The sequence below is a fragment of the Schistocerca nitens genome, chromosome 10 (genome assembly GCF_023898315.1).
Source record: "Schistocerca nitens isolate TAMUIC-IGC-003100 chromosome 10, iqSchNite1.1, whole genome shotgun sequence".
NCBI classification, from domain to species: Eukaryota; Metazoa; Arthropoda; class Insecta; order Orthoptera; family Acrididae; genus Schistocerca; species Schistocerca nitens.
In genome coordinates, this window is record NC_064623.1 from 226338799 (window position 1) to 226365625 (window position 26827).

Genomic DNA, 26827 nt, shown 5'->3' on the forward strand with positions numbered 1-26827 from the left:
GTGGAATAGAAGGTTTCGTGAAGGCAGAGGTTCAGTGCAAGACAATCCCGGAGCTGGTCACCTGTCTACAGCGACTAAAAAGAACGCACTGTGACGAATGAGCTTACAGGCATAGCGGCTGAATATTTCCTTGCTTGCTTCCAAGACCTCCATAAACGTTGGCAACTGTGAGGGGTCTACTTCGATAGGAGTATTTTTTATTTCTAAAAAAACCTGACCCGGAACTTTTATGACAAAGGAACTACGTATATTATGCAACACTTTATATTAACCAAATTTACAGCAACACAAGTCCAATGTCAACAATAGTTATAACAAGCGTAATATGCAGAGGTTATTGGGAAATGTATGACGCTTTTCAGAAAGTAATTAAGAGAGACAGAGATCAGCTAGGGATTTTGAAACTTTTCAATGCGATTGTGTGGATTACCATGGCGCTGGAAGAACCGAAAGGTGACAGTCGCAGGCAGGGAAGCCTGGTGTGTGGATGTACAGTAGCTGTTTCACGTCTGGCGATGTTAATATTTTTTTGGTATTAAAACTGTACACATTGGGGTGGCGGCGTCACATGTGTCATAAAGCTGTCTCCAGAAATGGTGGAGTTAGCTAGGTTATCCAACACTAATCTGTGATGGAATTTGGAACCAACTTTGCAATAAATTAATTCCATCTCAAAGGAGATGAAGCGTTAGGGCAATTATCGTTCTGCGCTCTTCAACTACAGCACCATAACAGCTACAATAAACAGGACAAGAATTTTTATTAAATATAAGTGAATAGAAGTGTATGGAAGATTACTGTCCTAACATCACACGCCATTATTCAGTAGAGCCAGTTATTTAAAATCGGTCTCTGAAATTCATTATCCCGAATTCTTTGTCATTGTTTTTAAGTAATTCTAACTGAGTACAAACGGTCAAAAGATCGTATAAAATTTCCGGAATCGCGACAGCGGAAGACTGTCCGTTGGCTACCATAGCGGCCGCCACGAAAATGGGCACCTGAATCCCATACCATTGATAGTGATAATTTTCAGTGCTAGTAAAAATTCCGAAAGAAAATAGTTACATCTGTATTTTTAGTCTACAATATGATGGAGCACTGTGTAAAGAAAATTCTTGCAAACTGCTGCTGCTGCAAAAAAGTACGAACAAACATCAGCAGAAATATATATATATATATATATATATATATATATATATATATATATATATCGGCCAGGCTGCATCGGAATAGTGTGGAAGGCAGCGTGAGAGCGTGAATACGCTGTTCCAGTGTCCTCATGTATATAATCTGACGCGATTTCTTGTTACGGATCCATCTGATCGCCTGGAACAGCGTGTTCATGCTGCCTTCGACACCGTTCGAATGCTGCCTGGCGGATGTGGACGTGTCAGAGAGATGACGCACACTTTGAGGTACAGGGAAACCATTTGCAAGACACACTGTAACTGTGGCTGCAACGTACAGCGTGTGTTAGACTGGAGTCTCTGGAACAAATTTGCCTGGATAAATGGTCTCTAGCGTGGAAACCGTGCATTTGAGGACATAAGTTCATTAGACCTTCCCTAGAATTGTGCACTGTGGAAAAAATCACCCTGTAGTATGAGTGCGTAAAATCCCAGAGAGAAAGTTATTAAGAAAACTATGGAATTAATGTTGATAACATCTAAGACATTACTACTTTATCGTGTCAGGTGTGAACGCATTTTCTTTACGAGAAACTCCGTGCGCGACAGCGCTGGTTTGCTGGCGCCAGGATTTCAGTTCCGACGGCTCGCCTCGATAAGACCGAGAGCATTCCCAGCCTCCCAAAATTTTTTTATTTGCAGCTCCTACTGCCCCTTTATCACTGCACCCATCATTACATCACCGATGTACACTACACGAAAGTAAACGTACGTACAGCCAATGTTTGCGCTGAAGTCGAGTAAAATACGTTTTTGCGTGTGGTTTCGTGAAACCCAAATTTTATTGAGGTATAGGCCTACTACATGACTATTGTCCTCTGCGTGCAACAAATACATTTTACACACTTTGCTCTTGCTCCTGCAATGACTTTTCATTCCATTAACAATTCTTGGCTCGTTCATGAATCTTTGCAATATATGAGTGGAAGATACTGGTAAACGGCTAACATTTGACCTCACACGTTCAGTATGTGTAGACAATATTGAGAATATTTTGAGGGCCATCAGTACTGCTCTTCAATATTTTTAGTACTGACAGTAAGTGAGTAGGAAACCTCAGACGGTCATTATATTAACAATCTGAGCCCCCAGGGGCTCAGCATTCATTTGCCGGGTACGGGCTTGGCGACCCCCGGGATCCTGAGCTGGGGACTGGTAAGCGCCGCCAGCCCCCTGTCACCGTAAGCTCTGGGCATACTTCAGCGACCACCGTGCGGCGCTGCGGTGGAATGTTGTGTGTCTCAGGGAATGGGGATCTTGGCTTGACCGCCCGGATCGCGAGGATGGAATAAACCTCTATAAAAAAAAACCTCAATCTCAAGATGTGCTGCGCGCTGATGAGATGCATGGCTGTTGAGGTGGAACAGTCGTTAGCGGGCAACCTCTGGGGAGCCTGCCGCACCTCAGTGTTATAAGGCTTACCTAGACACGCGGGGCTCTGTCTAGGTGGACTTCTAGTTCCCTAGCTGCTCGTGGGACCGAGATGGAACCCTCGAACTTTTCTTCTTCTCCTCCCAGCGGAAATGGTGGGCCGCTGGTAGGTTCTAACACCCAATCTAACAAGAGGGCTCGTGTAGCCAGTCCTCCTGATTCAGGCAGTCGTAACAGAACGCATGCTGCTTCGCAGAATGTGTTTCTTATAATTAAAAGAAAAGATGGGAGTTTCGATAAAGTTTCACCGTTTTATATAGAGAAGGGCTTAGAAGGTATTGCTGGCACATTACAATCTGTGAAGCGCTTGCGAAATGGCACCTTGTTGGTTGAAACATCTAGCTTCCAGCAAGTCCAGAACCTTCAGAAGGCACAATTTCTTGGGGAGTTTGCGATAGAGACTGAATTTCACAACACCTTGAACTACAGCAAGGGTGTTGTGACTTGCAGAGATCTTGTTGACATTCTCCAAGACGAACTGAAGGCTGAATGGTCCCGGGAAGGAACTGTCGACGTGCAACACGTTATGAAATGGGTGGATGGTACTCTCATAAAGACTGACTCATTTATCCTTACATTTAACAGCACCAAATTGCCGGAGCATGTGAAGGCAAGTTTCCTACGTCTTAGTGTACGGCCTTATTACCCGAACCCCATGCGGTGTTTTAAATGCCAACACTTTGGACACACTACTCTTGGCTGTAGAGGGGAAGCCACTTGCGGGAATTGTGGTAAAGCCGCCCATGAGGGAGTTGGTTGCTCCTCTCCTCCCAAGTGTGTCAACTGCTCTGGGGATCACCCTGTGTGGAATAGGGAATGCAGAGTTTTCCTTGAGGAACAGAAGATCCAGGAACTTAAAACCGCAAAACGCATCCCGTATGGTAAGGCAAAGAAACTATTCAAGTCCCTGCAGCCGCCCACGTTCGCTGCATCCTTTTCTTCCGTTCTGAAACAGCCAGTCTTGAAAACTGATGCCGCTACACAAACGGAGGTTGCTACTGTCAGCACTAGCACCTGCGTTTGTCAATGTACGTGTGCTGCTGCCGTTCCTGTGAAGCCTGCTGCTCCTCCCCAGCCTTCTGACCAGGCCGTGGTAGCTGACATCATGGAACTTCCTGCCCCTTCCCGGGTCCAGTCTTGTGCACTGCCCAGCGCTGCTACACCCCCTACTGCTTCTGAGGTTTTGGCTCCAGTGCCACCTCAGACCAAAAAATCCAAGCCAAAGGTAAAGACTCGCCCGCTGAAGGAGACTGAAGTTATACAGTCTGCTGATGTCGATGTCATTCTCTCTGACGTCTCTCTCGACTCCTCTTCAGAGGCGATGGAGGTTGATGTCAGACTGGGGCAATCATCTCGCCCCAAAACTGAGCCTCCACCTGTTGTGGGCTCTCCTCCCCGACAGAAAGTGAGAATGAAGGTACTCCCACCATGATAGATGGCTCCCATTATACAGTGGAACATGAATGGATTCCGGGCACATGTGGAGGAGCTGAACATCCTAGCACGACAATGCCCCCTGTGCTTGTGTTTACAGGAAACGCACTTCAAACCATCTGATGCTCCTGTACTAGGGGGCTATACATTGTATCGCAAAGATGACCTGACTGGAGAAAGGGCCAAAGGCGGAGTCGCCGTGTTTGTCAATAACGACCACCACTCCTCTGCTCTCCCCCTGGATACTGACCTGCAAGCAGTTGCAGTTGAAATTCATTCCCGTCGAAGGCTTACTGTTTGCTCCCTTTATTTACCCCCTCTGGATACAGTGAATTTAGAGGCTCTCACAGATCTTATCGCACAACTTCCCCGCCCATTTCTCCTCCTGGGGGACTTCAATGCCCATCATGTCCTGTGGGGCTCCACTTCTCTTTGCACTCGAGGTCGAAGTTTGGAGAGCCTCCTAACATCTCAAGTGTTGTGCATCCTCAACACAGGTACTCCAACTCATTTCTCTACTGCTACTGGGTCATTCTCAGCCATTGACCTATCTTTCTGCTCTCCAAACCTCACCGACTCTGTTCACTGGGAGGTCATTGACGACCTTCATTCCAGCGATCACTTCCCCATCCGCATTCATCTCCTGGATGGTGTATTGCTGGAGCAGAGGCTGCCATCGTAGATGATTGGCAGGGCTAACTGGCCACTGTTCATTCGGTTGGCTTTGAACGCCACTACAGCGTACAGGAATGGGTGGATCACATCACACTTGTGATCCATCATGCTGCTAACCTGTCCATACCACAGTCTTCTGGCCCTCTTAAGCGGCGCCTTGTGCCTTGGTGGACAGAAGAGTGCCGTTCAGCCATCCGGGACAGGCGTGCCGCTCTTCCCCGATTTAAATGCCGCCCAACAGCGGTCAATCTTACCGCCTTTCGAATCGCGAGAGCAAGAAAAGGTCATGGCAGGAGTTCCTGGACTCCATCAACCGTTCCACTTGTTCCACAAAGGTATGGGAAGCCATCCGGAGGATTTCCGGTAAACGCAGCCGTTTACCAATAGCTGCAGTCCTGAACCAGGGAAGCCTCCAAACAACACCCAGAGCCATTGCTCAGACGCTGGCAGAGCATTTTGCACAAAGTACTGCCACTGAAACCCAGGATCCAGCGTTTCGTCGCTACCGTTCGACTGTCGAAAGAGCGAACTTGGACTTTCGGTCGAACAGTTCTGAGGCCTACAACTCCCCTTTCTCCATGTGGGAACTTGAATCGGCACTTACTGCGACTTCTGACACTGCGCCAGGTTACGACCGCATCCGGTACTCCATGCTTCGACATCTGCCAGCGGCGTCAAAGGAAATGCTCCTCGAATGTTTTAATCTCATATGGCAGACAGGAGTGTTCCCCACCTCGTGGAGGGAGGCAATCCTCATACCTCTCCTCAAACCAGGAAAGGACCACACATGTCCCAGTAGTTATCGTAGTATCGCCTTGACAAGCTGTGTCGGAAAGACCCTGGAACGGATGGTTAACCGTCGTCTGGTCTGGCTGTTAGAGACTAGAAAGCTCCTTAGCCGCTTTCAGTGTGAATTCCGAAAATTTCGGTCCACAGTTGACAACCTGACCCTCCTCGAGGCGGCTATTCAGCAGGCTTTCCGCCGTCATCATCACTGTATTGGTATCTTCTTTGATATCAGTAAGGCATACGATACTACTTGGAGACACTGTATTCAATCAATGGGGCTTTCGTGGCCGCCTCCCCATTTTCATTCGGTCTTGCCTGTCTCAGCGGTTTTTTCGGACCCGCGTTGGTAACACACTGTCTGATCGCTTTGAGCAAGAGAACGGTGTCCCCCAGGGCAGTGTTTTAAGCGTTACCCTCTTTCCCATAGCCATCAACAGTATAACGTCTACAGTGAGGAGTCCAGTACAGTGCTCCTTGTTTGTGGACGACTTTGCTGTTTTCTGTTCCTCCTCCAGTGTTGCAGCCGTGAGCCGTCAGTTGCAGCTAACAGTGCGGCGGTTAGAGGAGTGGGCTGCAAAGACGGGTTTTCGGTTTTCTGCCGATAAGTGTGTTTGTGTTCATTTTAATCGTTCTCGTCGTCTTTTTACTCCAGGTTGTCATGGCTGCCACACCTACGTGATTTGAAAGCCAGAACCCTGAAGGCACTGAACATCCTCAAGTACCTCAGCCACAGGTCCTGGGGCGCAGACAGGGCGCGTCTCCTTCAGTTTTATCGAGCTTTCGTGCGCTCACGGCTGGACTACGGGTGCACAGTATATGGGTCAGCAAGGCCATCTTATTTGCAGGTCCTTGACGCTGTCCACCATGCTGAGATTCGACTGGCCACGGGTGCTTATCGGACCAGTCCCGTACCCAGCCTCTGTGCTGAGGCTGGCGAACCGCCACTTACCATCCGGCGGCAGCTCCTGCTGGTGCGCCACGCTTGTCACTTTCTTGGAGCTCCCAGCTCGCCTGCTCACCATCTTGTTGCCCATCCACCTCTGGACCGCCTTTTTTCCCGCCGCCCCCGGGCTACGTTGCCATTTGGGATCCGTGTGCAACGTGTGCTAGAGTCGCTTGGTGTGGAGTCTGTACAACCCCAAATGCAGGGTTTTAACCGCCTGCCACCCTGGTTACTGAAGAGGCCCGGAGTGATTTTAGATTTATTGCAGTACAAGAGAGATTGCACTCCTGCCACCGTTTTTAATACGGCATTTTCTGCCATTTTATCTGAGCACCACGACTGTGTAGCTGTTTTTACAGATGGGTCGAAACAGGGGGATTCCGTTGGTTGCTCAGTAGTTTTTCCGGATCGTGTCCTCAAGGTCCGACTGCCTCAGACTTTTACTGTCTTTGATGCAGAATTGTCTGCGGTCTTGCGGGCACTGGAACAGATGAGACTTTCTTCCTCTCCTAAATTTCTTGTCTGTTCCGATTCACTCAGTGCCCTTCACTCATTGCAACGTATGTATCCGGCAGACAAAATTGTCCAGACCATCCAGGATGCCCTCCTCCGACTACAGCGACTGGGGAAGGTTGTATCTTTCTGCTGGGTTCCGGGGCATGTCGGCATTGCTGGGAATGAAAGGGCGGATCTCGCAGCCAAGGAGGCGTGTCTCGATCCACAAGTATCTCAGTGTGCTATCCCCTTGCACGCACTCACCTCGCTGGTGAGCTCCCGAGTCATGCGTCGGTGGGAGGATGAGTGGCTGGAAGTGACTGACAATAAGCTCCGTATAGTGAAGCCCACAACGCGTGTGTGGTGTACTTCGTTTCAGCCCCATCGACGAGACGAGGTTCTCCTCACTCGGCTTCGAATAGGCCACAGCCCTATGACGCACGGCTTCCTGCTCCGGCGAGAAGACCCTCCATTGTGTGGTGCTTGCGGCGTCCAGGTCACTGTGCGCCACGTTTTATTGGATTGCGTTTTATTTTCTGACCAGCGGGTCGCGGCTGACTTGCCAGCGGACCTGCCTTCTCTTTTAGGCAACACTGGGACGAATGTGGTTAAAGTTTTAAAGTTCTGTGCCATGTCAAATGTTTTTACAAAGATTTTAGGGAGAGGATTTTAATTTGTTCACTGCGCCCATATTTTATGTAAGTGGCCAGCCAATGACAATTTTGTGTGGCATTCTTGTTGCTATGTTTTCCCTTTCCTTCGGTTTTACTTTCTTTTGTCGTATTTTCCTTCTTTTCCTACTTTGTTTGAATGTGTTTTTCAGTTTTATTAGGTCTGTCCACATTCGTTCCTTTTAATGTGTGTCAGGGCGCTGATGACCTCGATGTTGAGCGCCCATAAGCCCCAACACACACACACACACACACAACAATCTGACAATACTATTACCACTGAACCAGTTATGGCACCTTTAGTAAAGCAGGAAAAGACAGCTTCAGATCTATTTGTATTCATCTGAAATTTACTAGTGGCACGCTAACTTACACTTTACCGATCGCATTGCTAACTTATTTGCTGATATTGATCATGAGAGTAATTTCACTTATTTTCCACTAATTTAGTTTTCATTAATTAGCAATTGCAAAACTTAATGATGGTAGCCATTCAGCTACGTCGTAAATATCACAGCTTTTGTCCTTCTGGACTGATAGCAGCACACTGTAATTTACTGTCATAAAGTGAACTCGTTTCAATAGAAGTTAAATCGGTTGTGAAAGAATAAAATAAAATTGCTCCTTCTGAGCTGGCGACCGCAAAACTTCGTAGAATTAGTATCTTTTAAAGAAGGGCTTTCGTGCGGTAAGATTATACCAGTCTACAATCCATTCGCAAGTGGGATGAGGATAAAACTACAAGGTACGCAGTGAAGGGATTAATCTACGAAATATCTTTTGTTGTGTGCCGAAATAATTGAATATCGAGCGCAGTTATCCCCATGGGGGTTTGGAGAGGGGTCCGAGATAAAAGTGCAGAAATCAGTGTGGGACATACGACCAACATCCGTTAGGACGGTGAGGCGAAATTTGGTGTTAATGGGCTATGGCAGTGGCAGACCGTCACGAATTCCTTTTCTAAGAGCGCGACATCGCCTGCAGAGCTTCTGCTGGGCTCGTGACCGTATCGTTTGGACACTACGCGACTGGAAAACGGTTGCCTGGTTAGACGAGTCCCGGCTTCAGTTGGTAAGAGCCGACGGTCAAGGGTTCGAGTGCGGCGCACACCCCTCGACGCCGTGGATCCAAGTTGTCAACAAAGCACTCTGCAAGCTGGATGTGGGCTGGGTTTACATGGAATGGACTGCGTCCTCTCGTGCAGCAGAACCGGTCATTGACTGGAAATTGTTATGTTCGGCTTCTTGGAGACATTTTGTAGCCATTCGTGGACTTCATGTTCCCAAACGAAGATGGTACGCTTTCGGATACAATGAATCAAAGCACTGGCCCATAATTCTTCACGACTGGTTTGACAAACCTTCTCGACAATTCGAGCAAACGACATTAACCCCATCAAACAATCGTGGGACATAACGGAGAAATCAGTTCGCGCACAAAATCCCGCATCGGCAACACTCTTGCAATTACTGACCGCTATACAGGCAGTGTGGCTCAATATTTTTTCCAAAGACTTGTAGAGTCCATGCCATGTCTAGTAGCTGCCCTAAGTGTAACACCTCGGTTCAGTTTACAGTGATAAAAGCTGTAGAAAGAATAATTTAAGAATACAATTTTTAGAGGGGAAAACAGTGTAGAATCAGAGTTCGGTAATTGCAGATCAAAATTATAGTATATCAGCAAGTAGTTTGACGTCTAAGAGCAGCAAAGCCACGGAAGCTCCGTCATGGAGAAGGCAGTGACGTTAAACTCTTGTGATGAAAAACCTATAAAAAGGCCTGATCGTCACTATTGCCGCCTTTTTTTCCGTGATTGTTTCGTTAAAGGCCGGGGAACCCGTGTCAGTCAGCGAGACAATAATTAGATTGGACGTTATCGTGTTAAGATTCACGATAAACTGTTAGAATATTACGGATATTAAAAGTGATGTAGAGTACGATCTCTGACTGTTGGTAGCAACGGAGTATTAAGGGGATTTTAGGACTTTAGTGCTAGATTGGAACTTTACGGACATATAGACGACAGAAACTCAAATTATCTGCTGATACGAGTGAATTCAGAGGTACCGGTATTCAGATATTAACGTGTGGACTTTTGAAAGTGTCGTGTGCCGTTAGTTGCGAAACTGGACGTAGAGCGCGTGCACATCGGCATTTGCGGACTATTTAGATTCCTCCAGGCTAGGAACCTTTTAAATAGACTATCATCCATCACCATCTTAATCCTTGAATATAGAGTGAAAGTGAAATACAAGAGTGTTGTACTTATTTCATTTACCTAGTACTAATCAGTGAAGGTTTTACGGAACCAAAGTTATTGAGCAGTAAGTCAGCACCATCTAGCGGAATGCGTAGGCATTAACTAACACGCTAACTTAAGTGAACGTTTACGTGTTTTACGGACTTTCTTAATATGAAATTTTGTGACTCTCTGACGTCCGCTCTCCCTCCGAAAGGTGGCACAGGCTGTCTTAATCATAAAAGGGGAGCGTTTTAACCGGGAAAATTACTAAATAAAAGCGATATTTACAAGACTCGCAGTAATAGCAAAACACAAGGCTCGCACCTCATCGGAGAGTCGTCGCTGTCACGTCGGGAAGTAAAACCTACCGACGATACGTATCTGCGAGCAGACGTCGACGTGGAGTACCTAAAAAGGGACCCACAAGAGAGTTGGGGATGCTTCGTAAGCCAAGCAAAAGGAGACTGCACGATATCAGGAGGCAGCCTACCTACCCCTCGCTGGAGAAACTGCCGTCTTCCGAGACGGCAACAGCCTGGGGTTGACGGTTTTCGCTGAAACAACCAGTTTCCGCTTCTGTCGGTTTTTCTTCACGCCAGACTGACTGCTAAAACCACTCAAAATAATCTATTTCTGAAAAATCTATTTTTGGTTTTTATTCCTTTTATTTTCTGTAATAAACGTAGATATCGAAATTTTTTTACTCTCTCAGTTTCAAGATACATAGAATCAAAATATTAAACAGGGAAATAAAAGAAAACTTGTTCCGTCTACCGTTCGATCATTTTTTCGAAAAGTGATGAGTGGTTAAACACGACAAAAGGTCACCAGCATCCGCCTAGTGATTCTAATTTTTTCATACTCTGTTCAAAATTAATGTTGTAGCTGGTCATCATACCACTGTTTGAACATTACGACAAATCAGGGCTAAAGGGAGAAAGCTGAGGTTGGAGAAGTCTGTTTTTCATGTTAACGTGTCCGTTTTCGAGGGCTGCAAGCAGATACAGGCATGCTATGTAGACACAGCCAGCAGACTACCTACTTTCTATTCTTATTGTATACCATGAATTAATTGTTTTTTTTATTTATTACTGTTACCATAACCTCCTTCCTCTTTTTCATGATTTCATAGAAACGGCAGACAAATGTTTGATTTTTGAAGCAAACGAAGCACTGAACTTCATTGCTACGTCACTTCGTAAAAATGTTTCCCAACTAGTATTTGTGCCAATCTGCAGTACAACTGGTGTCCGAGGCCGACAGCGAGGAACTGTTCTGTAGGCCAGGTGTGCACGAGTCGTGCACTCCGCACGCCGCACGCGGACCACAGGCCGCGCCACGAGAGGGCAGCCACTCGTTGTCTCAGCAGCAGTGCTCTGCCAGTTCTCACGCCCTGCGTTTGTTGCTCGTTTCTGTCAGCATTGTTCTTAAAGTACCACTAATAACTTCTACCGTTTTCTATAACAACGCAATATTTCAAACCAAACTAATTTTACGAATAAAAATTACTCCATTTTACAAAATGGTTTATTTAAATACGAACAATTTCGGCACTGCTGATATGGCTAATTGATATTTCATTTCTTTTTTTTTACTCGGTTATTAGTAAAAAATATGAAACAGCTATGATAGCCGAGACCAAACACATACCAAAAAATACCTGTTGTTCAAAACCGGTATCGGTTTTAACCAGTCGGTTTTTTTCCATCCCTACGACGGCCACAAGCTGAAGATGAAGGGACAGAGAAAGTATATGTGGATATTGAACGAGTAACACAGTACGTGAAGAGAGATGAAAATCTAATAGTCATGTGGGACTGAAATGCAGTTGTAGGGGAAGGAGTAGAAGAAAAGGTTAAAGGAGAATACCGGCTCGGGACAAGGAATGACAGAGGAGGAAGACTAATTGACTTCTGTAATAAATTTCAGCCAGTAGGGGCGAATACTCTGTTCAAGAATCACAAGAGGAGGAGGTATACTTGGGTGATACGGCAAGATTTCAGTTAGATTACATCGTGGTCAGACAGAGATTCCGAAATCAGGTACTCGATCGTAAGGCGTACCCAGGAGCAGATACAGACTCAGATCACAATGTAATAGTGATGAAGAGTAGGCTGAAGTTTAAGAGATTAGTCAGGAAGAATTAGTATGCAAAGAAGTGGGATACGGAAGTGCTAGGAATGGCGAAATACTTTTGAAGTTCTTTAAGTCTATAGCTACAGCAATAAGGAATAGCCTAGTAGGTAGTACAGTTGAAGAGGAATGGACATCTCTAAAAAGCTCCATCACAGAAGTTGGAAATAAAAACATAGGTACAAAGAAGGCAACTGCAGAGAACCCATGGGTTACAGAGGAAATAACTTCAGTTGATCGATGAAAGAAGGAAGTACAAAAATATTCAGGAAATGCAGGTTCAAAAATGGCTCTGAGCACTATGCGACCCAACTTCGAGGTCATCAGTCCCCTAGAACTTAGAACTAGTTAAACCTAACCTAAAGACATCACATACATCCATGACCGAGGCAGGATTCGAACCTGCGACCGTAGCGGTCTCGCGGTCCCAGACTGCAGCGCCTAGAACCGCACGGCCACTTCGACCGGCGGGAAATTCAGGGATACAGAAATACAAGTAGGTGAGGAATGAAATAAATAGAAAGTACAGGAAAGTCAAAATAACCTTCGGTGAAATTAAAATCAAAAGTAGCAACACTAAGAGGGCACCAGGAATTCCATTGTTAAATGCAGAGCAGAGAGCGGATAGGTGGAAAGAGTAGACTGAAGGCCTTTGTGAGGGGAAGATTTGTCTGATGCGGTAGAAGAAGAGACAGGAGTCGATTTAGAGGAGATAGGGGATCCAGTATTAGAATCGCAATTCAAGAGAGTTTTTGGGCACTTAGGCTCAAATAAGGCGGAAGGCATAGATAAAATTCCTTCAAAATTTCTAAAGGCATTGGGGGAAGTGGCAACAAAACGACTATTCACATTGGCGTGCAGGATGTACGAGTCTGGCGACGTACCATCTGACTTTCGGAAAAATGTCATCGACACAGTTCCGAAGACTGCAAGAGCTGACATGTGCGAGAATTATCGCACAATCAGCTTAACAGTTCACGCAACCAAGTTGCTGGCAAGAATAATATACAGAAGAATGGAAAAGGAAACTGAGAATGCGCTAGGTGACGATCAGTTTGGCTTTAGGAAAAGTAAAGGGACGAGAGAGGCAATTCTGACGTTACGGCTACTAATGGAAGCGAGGCTAAAGAAAAATCGAGAAACGTTCATAGGATTTGTCGATCTGGAAAAAGCGTTAGACAATATAAAATGTATTCCATAGGATGACCGGTGTCAAGGCAATGTTCTGTAATACAACAACACGGAGATTCTGGCTTGCATGTCCAGCTATTGGGACAGTGTTACTAAGGAAGCTGTTGAAATCAAACTATCAAGCAACCTTATTAACAGAGATGGTGGATTTTGTTTAAATGCTGCTTGGAATCCGGCTCTGTCTCTCATAAAAAAACAGAGGGACAGAATTAGTTCTACCTCACCTGTTGATTAATAATAACTATCGATATATCTGATGTTGGTTATCTTTGTTTGTGTTGACACTTGTTCTGTGTGTGGTGTCTTCCTTGTTTCTCCTCTGTGAACCGAGGTATTAAATTTTCTTGCACAATTCTTCTTCCTTGCATTTGTGCCTTGAGAATGGCAGGGTGTGCTCCTGTAGAAAAATCGGCGGTGTTTGACGACGTCACCCGGCAGCAAACCAGTAAGTTATTTGAACATTCAGTTCGCCGGGAAAAGTTAAGGTCTCACACCATTGTTCACTTCATTAATACTGTAATGCCTCAAGTTACGGAAAAGTATTGTATCGCCCAAAATTATGCTACTGATTTGCAGAGATTAGACGTCACGTTTCATTCTGTACGTTTCGTTGTGGCGGACCACTCACCTACCAGATGGCATTAGCTTACCTCGTCAAGTCTCCGTAGCGGCGGTGGAGGTCGAACATCTTACGGAGGGTGACCGGCATCTCGAGGAACTCGAGGATGTTCCCGATGATGGGCAGCGTGGGGGGCCCCGGAGCGTCCACGTGGGGCTTGGTGGCCCACTTCCACCACAGCACCGCCACCGAGCTGGCGCAGCACCACACCGCCAACTGCACCAGCAGCCACCACCACCACGCCATTGTTCGACAGGCAACGGAGGCTCCCAACACCCGACCTGCAGTCACAAGCGCAGCTGGTCACGTATTCTGATGTTTCTCCGTACTGTCAACAGTCAAGTTGAGAAATAATGGCCAGCACCAGAGGTTTTGTCAACAATATTGGTGTTTTAAATGTATTGCGTTCAAATAAGGGGTGATCAAAAAGTTTCCGTTTGAAGGCACGCAATTTAGAATAGGTATGGCAGTCAGGCAAAATCGCCATAGTCATTGAGGCAATCGTCCAGCCGATGCACCAGGTCGAGAATGCCCATTTGGTAAAACAGCGTGTTCTGGTGCACGAATAAGTCGGTAACTGCCGAGTGTACAGCATCAGCCTCTCCCGGCAGGAATCGGCGACCTTTCAAGCCTTTTTCTGGGTGCTCGACTGGAGCTGGCTGGACGGGGCTGGCCTTCCAGGCCGACCGGCGTCCGTCACCAACACGGCACGCGGCGCGCCGCTCCACAGCGTTGGCTTTCCACGTTCTTAATCCTCTAGTGAGCGGCTACCGCTGCTTCACCTTTGGCTACCGAGAAAAGAAGCACGACGGCCGTGCTCACGAGCACTCGGTAACAACGTCGCCAGTGCTGTCGTTTCCGCGCTCACCGCAGACTCACCTGAAGTGGCGCCAATGCTTGGCTACCTATCGGTGCTTCTATATCCGCATGGGCGTCACGCTACGTTGCATATGTGCCCCAGAAACTCCGCCAAACTGAAACATTTTGATCGCCCCTTATAAACAGTGCATGAAATGAAAAATATTTTTCAAATAAAAGGTCAATTAACTCTTTGAGGGGAGGCAAAATTCGTTAAAATTTGTTGCACAGCAGCATGAACAATAATTTATATGTTTTAAATCGGATTCACCAGAAAATACTTTACATAATTTTAGTAGTATGATTCACCTTAATAACTACAAAATATTATCATTAAATTTGGTCATCACAGGTAACAATTACCCCATCACAGTACGTAAGTTCGATAGTTGGTGGTTCAACTTGCTTTAACTTTCTTTTAATTTTCGTGCTATCTCTTGAAACAGTTCTTGCCAGCTCTCAGCAAAAAAGTACTTTGCACACTGAACACATCCACACAACATGGGCCAGGGTTTTTTGCGAACTGGAGACTGCACATCTTCTAGATGATCAGTGAATAGGCTGATGTCTACAGCTTTCGTGGCGAATAGTTTCGTCTGCGTATCACTTGTGTGGCTTACTCTGAGATGATAAATCATTTTTGTATACACAGGATGACACAGCAGCCACCGAAACTATTTTTGGAGCAAACGTACTTTTTTACATATCTCGATGAAAGTGAATGTCGAATCACTCTCATCACTTTCATCGTCCGCAGCTCGTGGTCGTGCGGTAGCGTTCTCGCTTCCCACGCCCGGGTTCCCGGGTTCGATTCCCGGCGGGGTCAGGCATTTACTCTGCCTCGTGATGACTGGGTGTTGCGTGATGTCCTTAGGTTAGTTAGGTTCAAGTAGTTCTAAGTTCTAGGGGACTGATGACCACAGATGTTAAGTCCCATAGTGCTCAGAGCGATTTGAACCATTTTTTTCACTTTCATCACTGTCAACTCCGTTGTCACCAGAAGCAATCTCATCAAATGATATTCGGTAAACTTCTTCCTCCGTTACTCCTTTTTGGCGAAACACAATAGATGGAGAAGAACGACGGTGGTTAGCGCCACCGACCATACAGAAATCCGCCAGTGAAGTAGAGAAAATTCTGTTTGAATAAAATGTAATATTACATGTAGATTTATGGAATGTCAACCGATAAATATAAACAGTTACTACCAAAATAGCCGTATAAAGAAGAGCTACAGTCTGAAATGTACCACACTTCCACGATCAACACCAACAATGCATGAAATATCAGCTGGTTTCGTAAATTCACTGCAAAAGTACTGCTACGTGATTCTTGAGCCACGCAGTGAAACTTTCCGCAGTACCAGTACGTCTACATCTATGGTTGCTGACAGTGAGGCCTGCCATTGAACACTGAGAAGCGAAAACGCTGTGTCCAAACGCTCAGTAGCGTCCTAGTCCACTTTGGGAGCGCAGTGCATCGGCGATCCCGCGCGGCACGGACGGTTTTTCGTTGCGGAGATAGCGCCCATAGCGCTACAAAAGGGCTCCATTGGGATCGGATGAGGCGAATTTCGTAGCCAAGACAACAAAGTAAGTTCACTATAATGCTCCTGGAACCAGTGCAGCGAGATTCTGGCTTCGTGACAGGGACACGCCTTCACGCCTTAAAGTACTTCCACTTGTCTTTTTCTTTAGGGTTCTCTGCCTCAAACGGTAGGAAAGGGGCCCTCATAGGACCTCTTTGGTGGCCGTCTGTCTGTGTATCTATCTTTCTGCTTGACTCTCTTGAAAACCCCTTTGCTCAGGAACGGGTAGATGTTTCAAGTACAAAGCCATGTCACATGTTGAGCTCGATAGCCCTTGGCAGTGTAAAAAAGCTGAAGCTTCTAAGTCGGTGCAGTCAAATCGAACGGCCGTTTATGTCGCACATTTTGATAGTTGGAAACTCACTCATCAGAACCTATAGGACACTTCCTGTTGATCTACAATGTGAAAAGTTGGCGAGAAGTCAGGTTTGACAGTACAAGTAAAGGAAAAAAAATCCGAAAATTATTATTTTGTAATTGAGTCACATGAAAAAATTCTTTTGCCATTTGTTATCCGATGAAAAGCTTGAAATTAAAACTATCAGTAGTTCTGCATTCACCATGAGTGGCTGGCAATGCTAAGACAAACATCAGGCAGGCAATGACTTTACTGCTCATATCACGTGTTTCGGAATTTATCCATCATCAGATGTCCAGAAGTGATTACTACACGTAGATAAATAGTTTCAAGTTGTATGTGACACAAACATTCGCACAGAAGTCTTGAAACGCTATATCTACGTGTAGTACTAGCTCGTGCATATGGGCAATAATGTCATTCCTGGCCTGATGTTTGACTTTTACCATTGTCACCCAGTTAGCCTGAATGGAGAACTACTGATTATTATAATAATGGCTGACTGCCTCCTGCATGACATTATGCTACATATATACTTTTGAAATTAAAACTCTCTCGGAAAGCCGGCCGGGGTGGCCGAGCGGTTCTAGGCGCTACAGTCTGCAACCGCGCTACTGCTACGGTCGCAGGTTCGAATCCTGCCTCGGGCATCGATGTGTGTGATGTCCTTAGGTTAGTTAGGTTTAAGTAGTTCTGAGTTCTAGGGGACTGATGACCTCAGATGTTAAGTCCCATACTGCTCAGAGCCATTTGAACCTTTCTCGGAAATCTGGGAATTCCTGTGATAGATATCATGGCAGTATCTATGTCGAAAACAGGCAAAAATGGCAGAGCTCGTCGACTCCTGGGATGGATGGACCGTCTGTAGGCTAAGTGTGTGTGGGACCCTCAGTACGTGCGTCGTACTCGCACCTGGCCAACTTGTTTTGGACTAAACTGAATACTTAACTGATATGACTTCAGTGAAAAGTCCTGAAAAATGCCAATTTTTATGTAAAATTTTCATTCGAGTATTAATATTAACGGGATCTGGCTTCGATCTGATATTCAGAAGCAGAAAGCGCTTTCATAGCACGACGAAGAATCTGTGTAGGGCTTGAAGCATTTCAAATGAGTGCAACATTATAGTCAGGTATAATTTCCTGGACAAATCTGTAAGAGTATCAGTATCTTCCCTTACTGCAAGAACACGAGGTATCAGGATATAAAACCTCACTTTGTAGACGCTAACACTTGTTGACGAATGAACGTGAAATCGAGTACGCTCTCGAAACATATTCAAGATCAGCTTGAAGCTTCGACGTTGTCGCCAACGTTGACTTAGCCTGTACTATCCGTAATAGTGAAGTCGACGAAGGAATCTTGACGAACAAATGGTGCAGCCTCAAATGTTTGTACAGTAAGAAGCAGTGTCATGAACAACACACTAAATAAAGAACGTGACCGGTGGGGAGCAGGGGTTTACGAGCAGATGGAGGGCAGGTGTGAAGGTTTTTAAAGGTCACTTTGTCAGGTTTCTCTCCGATAACTCGAAAACCGCGGCACCTAGAGGAAATACACTCCTGGAAATGGAAAAAAGAACACATTGACACCGGTGTGTCAGACCCACCATACTTGCTCCGGACACTGCGAGAGGGCTGTACAAGCAATGATCACACGCACGGCACAGCGGACACACCAGGAACCGCGGTGTTGGCCGTCGAATGGCGCTAGCTGCGCAGCATTTGTGCACCGCCGCCGTCAGTGTCAGCCAGTTTGCCGTGGCATACGGAGCTCCATCGCAGTCTTTAACACTGGTAGCACGCCGCGACAGCGTGGACGTAAACCATATGTGCAGTTGACGGACTTTGAGCGAGGGCGTATAGTGGGCATGCGGGAGGCCGGGTGGACGTAGCGCCGAATTGCTCAACACGTGGGGCGTGAGGTCTCCACAGTACATCGATGTTGTCGCCAGTGGTCGGCGGAAGGTGCACGTGCCCGTCGACCTGGGACCGGACCGCAGCGACGCACGGATGCACGCCAAGACCGTAGGATCCTACGCAGTGCCGTAGGGGACCGCACCGCCACTTCCCAGCAAATTAGGGACACTGTTGCTCCTGGGGTATCGGCGACGACCATTCGCAACCGTCTCCATGAAGCTGGGCTACGGTCCCGCACACCGTTAGGCCGTCTTCCGCTCACGCCCCAACATCGTGCAGCCCGCCTCCAGTGGTGTCGCGACAGGCGTGAATGGAGGGACGAATGGAGACGTGTCGTCTTCAGCGATGAGAGTCGCTTCTGCCTTGGTGCCAATGATGGTCGTATGCGTGTTTGGCGCCGTGCAGGTGAGCGCCACAATCAGGACTGCATACGACCGAGGCACACAGGGCCAACACCCGGCATCATGGTGTGGGGAGCGATCTCCTACACTGGCCGTACACCACTGGTGATCGTCGAGAGGACACTGAATAGTGCACGGTACATCCAAACCGTCATCGAACCCATCGTTCTACCATTCCTAGACCGGCAAGGGAACTTGCTGTTCCAACAGGACAATGCACGTCCGCATGTATCCCGTGCCACCCAACGTGCTCTAGAAGGTGTAAGTCAACTACCCTGGCCAGCAAGATCTCCGGATCTGTCCCCCATTGAGCATGTTTGGGACTGGATGAAGCGTCGTCTCACGCGGTCTGCACGTCCAGCACGAACGCTGGTCCAACTGAGGCGCCAGGTGGAAATGGCATGGCAAGCCGTTCCACAGGACTACATCCAGCATCTCTACGATCGTCTCCATGGGAGAATAGCAGCCTGCATTGCTGCGAAAGGTGGATATACACTGTACTAGTGCCGACATTGTGCATGCTCTGTTGCCTGTGTCTATGTGCCTGTGGTTCTGTCAGTGTGATCATGAGATGTATCTGACCCCAGGAATGTGTCAATAAAGTTTCCCCTTCCTGGGACAATGAATTCACGGTGTTCTTATTTCAATTTCCAGGAGTGTATTTCCCAGTAAAAAATTACACTGCATTACAGTGTCCTATTCATTTTTTCTCTGTGGCTAATAGCTTCCGCGTTGCAGGGGACAGAAAAATTTCAGATTAGTGGAAATATTGTAGGATACACATTTGTCTTTAAAGGAAGTGGGTTAAGAACAAATATCAAATGTATATACAACATTTAATTGCCGTAAAACCATATTAAGAGATAACTTGTGTTCCAACCAGGTGAAGGGTGTGAGGTAACGGGCGAGTCGTCGCGCCCTGTAAATATTCCATGTTTGGAGGAAGCAGCGGCCGCACGGGCTGCGTGGCGGGCGCGGGCCGAAGCAGCGAGAGGGGTCCAGCCCGATAGCGTGGCTGGGAGTTCCGTGGTGACGCTGCGTCGATGGAGGAGACACGCCGGGAGTGCCAAGGATGGCGGACTTCGTGAAACCTTAATGGCAGGCATTTCACAGTTCGCATAGAAATTAATAGTAGCCAGATGAATCATGATACCTCAAAAAGAAACGTGTAGATTACCATTATTTGCATGACGATTCTGATGGTGTAATCAGATTTTGAATATATTTATTAGTTTAAAGTTTAGTATCTGACTGTAAATTAGACAAGTAACACCCAGCAACTAATTTCCAAAATTTAAACGCTTCATCTGATTTCGTTGATCGATGTGTCTTTAGAAAGCTATTGGTGTAAACCTAAATTGGTATAAATTATGTAACTTGAATAGTCAAACAGGCCAATAACTATCGATCGCGTCAGGCAATAAGTACTCCACAGTTAGACGAAAAAACGGTAGCAGCACACTTATAAATATATTTATTCCTATGGCTTTCTTTATATCCGATATATACTATTCATGAAGAAATTGGTTGAATATTTACTGTGTTTTAGAAAGCACAGAGAGATTAGGCCTACCTTCTGTTCCTTTGATATATGTTTATTTAATTGGTTTATGCATCTAATAATGTGTGTCAGAGCGTGTTTATGGTCCAGCCATAGGAATATCCATTTAATTTCAAGATTTTTAAATGTAAATCCAGCATTTCGTATGTCTTTCAGTACGTTTGTGAGCGCTCTAGCCAGTCACAGCGCTCACGAATGGGGTGACTGGATGGAAGTGGGAGAAGAGCATCGTTTCGAGAGAACACGGCAGTACGGCACAAAGTGCTGGACGCGACAGTCGCGAGAGGGAGATTGTGACGCGGTTTACACGTGGTCGCGGCAGATAGAAATACTTCGCAGTGCTGACTTGTGAACTTGTGAGATTTCCGTGGCTTCCACAGTGAAGACGTTGTGTGCATTTAGAAGTGAATATCTCGCGAGCTTTGTTGTTGTTCATGACTGACCATCGACACCAATAAGTGTTTTGCAGAAATATACTGCATTCTCAAAAGTACTTCTAAAATCGTACTCATTTAAAATTATTAAGATAGTACATGCAGACTTTGTTTAATTGCACTCTTATACTTATAAATTTATATGTTACAATCATAATTCGCAATTGCCGAGTGATAGAAACCTTCGCCTATTCGATTCGTGTGTGCATTCCTATCGTATACTGTATACTCAGCAGTGTCTGGCCTGTAATGCGGCAACTACGTAACCCAGCCCCTAGACAACGAAACCAGCAAAAACTTTTAATATTGCAGCTCTGAGCGGGAGGGTGCGTAGTTGAGGGCCACGCCATTTCATTATTTATATTATTGAAACCCCGCAAGGGCGCGATGTGTGGGGGGTTGAGGCGCGAGTTAAGGTAGGCCGCCACACTGTGTTCGTGCACTTCCTCCTTGGAAAGCAAACTGAAAATGAAGCAGGTGATTCCCCACTCTGCCTACCCCACTACGTCACAAGAAACTGTTAAGATAGCAGTTGTCTTCCCAGGATCGAAATGTTATGTTCTTCTTGCTAATGATAAGTAGGTGCAAGAGATCTGTCGTCATAGGAATCTGGGCAGGCAAGCAAACGGTTAGGTCACAAAAGTGCACTCTAAATAAGTATACAGGGGGAGTCACAAACGACTATACAACTGTGGAATGCCGCGCGGGATTACCCGAGCGGTCTAAGGCGCTGCAGTCATGGACTGTGCAGCTGCTCCCGGCGGAGGTTCGAGTCCTCCCTCGGGCATGGGTGTGTGTGTTTGTCCTTAGGCTAATTTAGGTTAAGTAGTGTGTAAGGTTAGGGACTGGTGACCCTAGCAGTTAAGTCCCATAAGATTTCACACACATTTGAACATTTGATCTGTGGAATGATACAGAAATTTACTGAGAATACTTACAGAATCGGTAGAGGAGTCATTTTGTAGCAAGCAACCTCAAGTTTGATTCACGTAGTGCATCAGTACCCCATTCTGCCACCATGAGCGCCAGTATAGTGCACAATTAAAATGGCTACATTCATTGGTGCAGAGCGTGCTTGCTGGCTGTTGTGGTTTCATGAAACGAACTCTGCAACAACTGTTCGGCGTAAATGTCGCACAGAATACGCTAAAGAACCTCCAAACAAGACTAGAGCGCAATTGAAGTACCGAATCTACGCTGCCATTGCACAAGTTACGCCCGATTTTTTGCAACGAGTAGGGGAAAAAAATTTATTAGTAGTGGGATGTCTGCCACATCACAAATGAGCCGTACTTCCACCTCACTACGTTAATTTAAATTACTACTGTCACTGAGTTGCTGCTTTGCCTGACCGTGAGCGGCGCTAGCAGCGCGTATCGATATATCCCCTCTCGTAGTATCTTTGCTCGACTGCTATTACTTCCCGGTCGTTGTCTGTCATAAGCGAGTTCGGCTCACGAGCTCGGGCTGCCAGTCAGTTGGAACGTGTCTGGGCCAGCCGCAGTGGCCGAGCGGTTCTAAGCGCTTCAGTCTGGAACTGTGCAACCACTACGGTCGCAGGTTCGAATCCTGCCTCGGGCATGGATGTGTGTGATGTCCTTAGGTTAGTTATGTTTAAGTAGTTCTAAGTCCTAGGGGACTGATGACCTCAGATGTTAAGTCCCATACTGCTCAGAGCCATTTGAACCAGCGATTCCTGTTTGAGCTCTCGATGTATCTTCGTAATACCTGCGTGTTGTTCCAACCTACTGGTAGCAAATCTCGGAGCCCGCCTTTGAATTGCTTCAATATCCTCCTGTAATCCGACCTGGTACCGATCTGAAATACTCCAGCAGAAGTCAAGAATACGTCGCACCAGAGTCCTGGATGCGGTCTCCTTTGAAGATAAACCGCACTTTCCTAAAATCCTCCCAATAAACCCAAGTCGGTCGTTCGCCTTCCCTATTACGGTCCTTAGACGCTCGTTCCATTTAACATAGCTCTGCAACGTTACGCTTACATATCTAATCGGCGTGGCTGTGTCAAGCAGCACGTTACGAATGCTGCATTCGAACATTACGGGTTTGTTTTTCCTTCTCATCTGGCTTAACTTAAATTTTTACTGGCGACGTAGTGTGCAGATATACCGGTGGGATGTTTATTTCCCACAAAATACCATAACACTGTATGGAATGCAGATATATACTAATAATATCAATGTGGCGGAATCGATACGGATGCAGTTATGAAGTTAGAATAAAAGGTGACATCTGCGTATAAGGATTGAGTTCTTTGGGATACATTTTGTGATGTAGACCTATTATTATTGTGTGTGCTCTGAAGAAAGTATACAATAAACGGAAGAAAGTTCAGTACAAAAAAAAATGGCTCCGAGCACTATAGGACTTAACAGCTGAGGTCATCAGTCCCCTAGAACTTAGAACTACTTAAACCTAACTAACCTAAGTACATCACACACATCCATGCCCGAGGTAGGATTCGAACCTGCGACCGTAGCGGTCGCGCGATTCCAGACTGAAGCGCCTAGAACCGCTCGGCCACCGCGGCCGGAAAAGTTCAGTACATTTAACAGTCTTTCTTCGATGGTATTACGTAGTGTACCTATAGTGGTAACGTCAATACTGAGCGAGTTTTCTGGGCAGCAGATCCACCCTAACATTTTCTGGAGCCTCCACATCCAAAAGATCCTTAACGAAGCGTCAGCCAGCAGTTATCTGTGAGCATGTGAAGTGAGCAAAGAATTTAAGATGGGGAATCACCCACACATGCGTACACCATGCGCTCCTCCCCGCTTCCTGCATCCTTTTACCTTCCCTCACATGGATCCTCTACCATCTCATCTAATTTCCATCCCTCCTCACCCACACTGAACACCTCCACATCTCCAGTACTACCCGTAAATTAGATTCCAGTAACCTCATTGCCTTGCCTCTAATCACCAACCGTGGTATGCCTTGGCAAACATATCCCTCCATCACTATACCTTCACATACTCCATATCCTATCTGACTGCAACGTGAATCAACTCCCTCTCCCAGGCAATGAGATCTGCCCTGATACTTATCCCTCCCACTAAATTTAGCTCTTCCCCACGTGTCTCATTCCAGATCACAGCTCCTCTCTCCTTTCCGCTCTCCATCCACCCCTATCCCTTTCTTCTTTTACCACTACCCTCCCTACCATCATTAGTCCTCCTCGCTCTCTTTCTCTCCCAACGTTTTTATCCTTAATCCACTTCACCTCCTACCTGTCATCTCCATTGTTCCTCCTCCAAACGGACCCTCATCTCCTTACCCACACCCTCCAACATATTGTCTCATCCCGCAATACTTCTCAGCCAGTTCAAGTATTTCAGATATAAGATAAGTGCATTCCCCCAATGTTTTTATTATAGAAAAATTTCACCTCTTCGCAAATTTGTTTTTTAAACTGTATATATTTTTCGCCCCTTAAACTGTCCATCGCCAATATTTTTAATTTAAAATGTAAACACTTTTCATATTTTCATCTTTCTATCACCTTTCTTATCTCTTTATGAATGATCTAGGCTGAAGAGCGGAATGTTGTACCGTTGACAGCCTACCCGCCACCCATATGGAGTATGCGGGGTGAAATTGCAATATAGAAAGATAACAAGTCTTTCAACACTGAAACATTCTTACATACCACTTTTTTTGCTTGTATTGTTCATTTTATTACATGACTTGAAGCATTCCTAAGGCATGGTATACAGCGAGAAAGTTCATGTAAGCGCAACGCTCTTGTCTAATCATCCCCTCTCCGCTGTCCTATGAAACCTCACGCAGCAACAAAACACAACAATGCGTATGTTCACTGTTAACTTCTCAAAAACGAGCTTTTTCATCATAGGGATATAGTTCCCAACGTCTCGTCTGGACTTAGTTTAGTCTATTCAGTCGGTGGAAATAACTTTTAAAGTAGTGTAAATAAATCGGCGAAAAGTGTAAATATGAAAACTTTACGGTTATTGTGTGATGCTCAGTTTTTGTGTTTCGTTGCATCGGTTCAAAATTTTTACAATTTTCCAGGTGAGTGTACACTATTATAAATTATGCATACTAATGTTTCTAATTAAAAAGACACTAAATTCTTAAGTCGTTTTACTATGGCAGGTTGGGGATCCTCTGAAGGGGATTACTATTAACATATTCTGAAGTTAAGTTTCACTTTATTTATTTCAGAGATGGATATCATGAACTTGTTTCGACAGAAAGGTGTTCTGCTACACCCTCACAAGAAGTTCCACGTCCAGTACCTTCGGAGCCCACACCAACTAGTTTATCGCCAAAACAAGCTTCTAACTTGTGATTCCTTGTCGAGACGAATCCCCACCACTGCCGGTCATCTGAAGTGTCATCGCCGCAGTGTTCGCCCACCATCAGTGTTCCGTCTGAGTTGGATCACGTCAGCCCATCCTACTGTCAACAAGCCGAGGAAGCCTCATTACTTAGCAATCAATCACAGCTTTGATTCACGCGGATGCGTAAACAATTCAATGACAGACTAAGTCAAGTACCTGTTGCTAACTCGCCTACGTGCTCTAAATTCGTCTCATGATGTCAGAAAGGATGTTGACGACAAAAAAAATCTATAAAAAGGTCCTTTTTAGAAAACTTGGCTAAAAAAGTATTCACGGCTAATATACTCATCCAAGTTGAATCGAGCGCTCTGTATCTTTTTTACTCTTTTCAAACCAGTTTTAAAAAGAGGAATACTCGGTGCTTTCGTGTTTAAGGCTCACCAATATTATAAACACTTTCATGATGATGCTCGAGCCCATGAAAAGAGTAATGAGCACCTCGAATCTACAAGTAAGACCATAAGTGTTTGAGAGTGCGTAGAAATGAGAGAGAACATGGTGTTCCAACAGTTAGCTCATGTAAATATCAACAGAAAAAACTGAAATTAATTCTTGCTACTTTAATACAATATTTTGTGGCACTCATGACATATCTATCAGAGGAAAGAATTCGAGTCTAGAAAAGTTCCAAGATTTACTTTTGTTTAGAGTAAGTGCACGCGACGAAGATTTGGAGTATCAATTACAAAACCAGGGTGCAAACACAAAATATACATCGCACAGAGTTCAAAACAATTTAATAAGTACATGTGGTACTATGTTACAACACTAGATAGTTGTTGAGGTAACCAGATCTCCCGTGGTTTCATTATTGGTTGATGGATCGGCTGATATTAGCGGGAAAGAACTGCGGTCTGTGGGAGTACGATTCGCAGACGAGAAACTGAACTTTACAGTAAAGGAAGCATTTTTAGCGTTTGCAGAGCTAATTGCATTCGATGCTGAGAGAATTTCTTCATATATGTTAAAATCTGTCGAAAATTTTGGCATTGATGTGAATAAGTTCTTTGGCTTAGGCTTTGATGGCTATTCGACAATTGCAGGTCTGCAAACTCCGGTCCAAGCTAGGATCAGAGAAATATATCAGTGAGCTGCCATTTCCATTGTGCACTGCACATACTTAATTTAGTGTTAATGACCTTAACAGTTTCCAGGAAATTCGTAACACAGTAGGAACTATAAATTAAGTTATTACGGTCTTTACGGAAGGCGCACTGCGTGGGAAAACAGGACGTAACACTACACTGTTCTGTGAAACTAAGTGGTCTCACAAATATACATCAATAAAGGCTTTCAGAGAAAACTTCTTGCCAGTGAAAGACACCCCCAGTCACCTTGCAAACGACAGTGAAAACAATCAGAACGTCGGACCACGTGCCAGCCATGTAGACAGCGCAACATCGTCAGTTGCTTTTATTATTTGTCTACATATTGTCTCAAGATAGTTTTCGTATCTAGAACCAATAGTCAGCAAAGTCGAGGATGCTGACATTGATCACCACTCTGCCTGGAGAT

At 45.6% G+C, this 26827-nt stretch overlaps 1 protein-coding gene across 1 annotated transcript in view; it reads right to left on the reverse strand.

Moving 5' to 3' along the window:
* The window catches only part of LOC126210183 (cytochrome P450 4C1-like), a 194472-nt gene that overhangs the window by 95038 nt on the left and 72607 nt on the right, over positions 1 to 26827 (reverse strand). Inside the window, exon 2 of the mRNA XM_049939347.1 lies at positions 13844 to 14093. Within this exon, the coding sequence (XP_049795304.1) occupies positions 13844 to 14058 (215 nt within the window). The 5' untranslated portion in view covers positions 14059 to 14093. The remainder of the gene's footprint in view (positions 1 to 13843; positions 14094 to 26827) is intronic.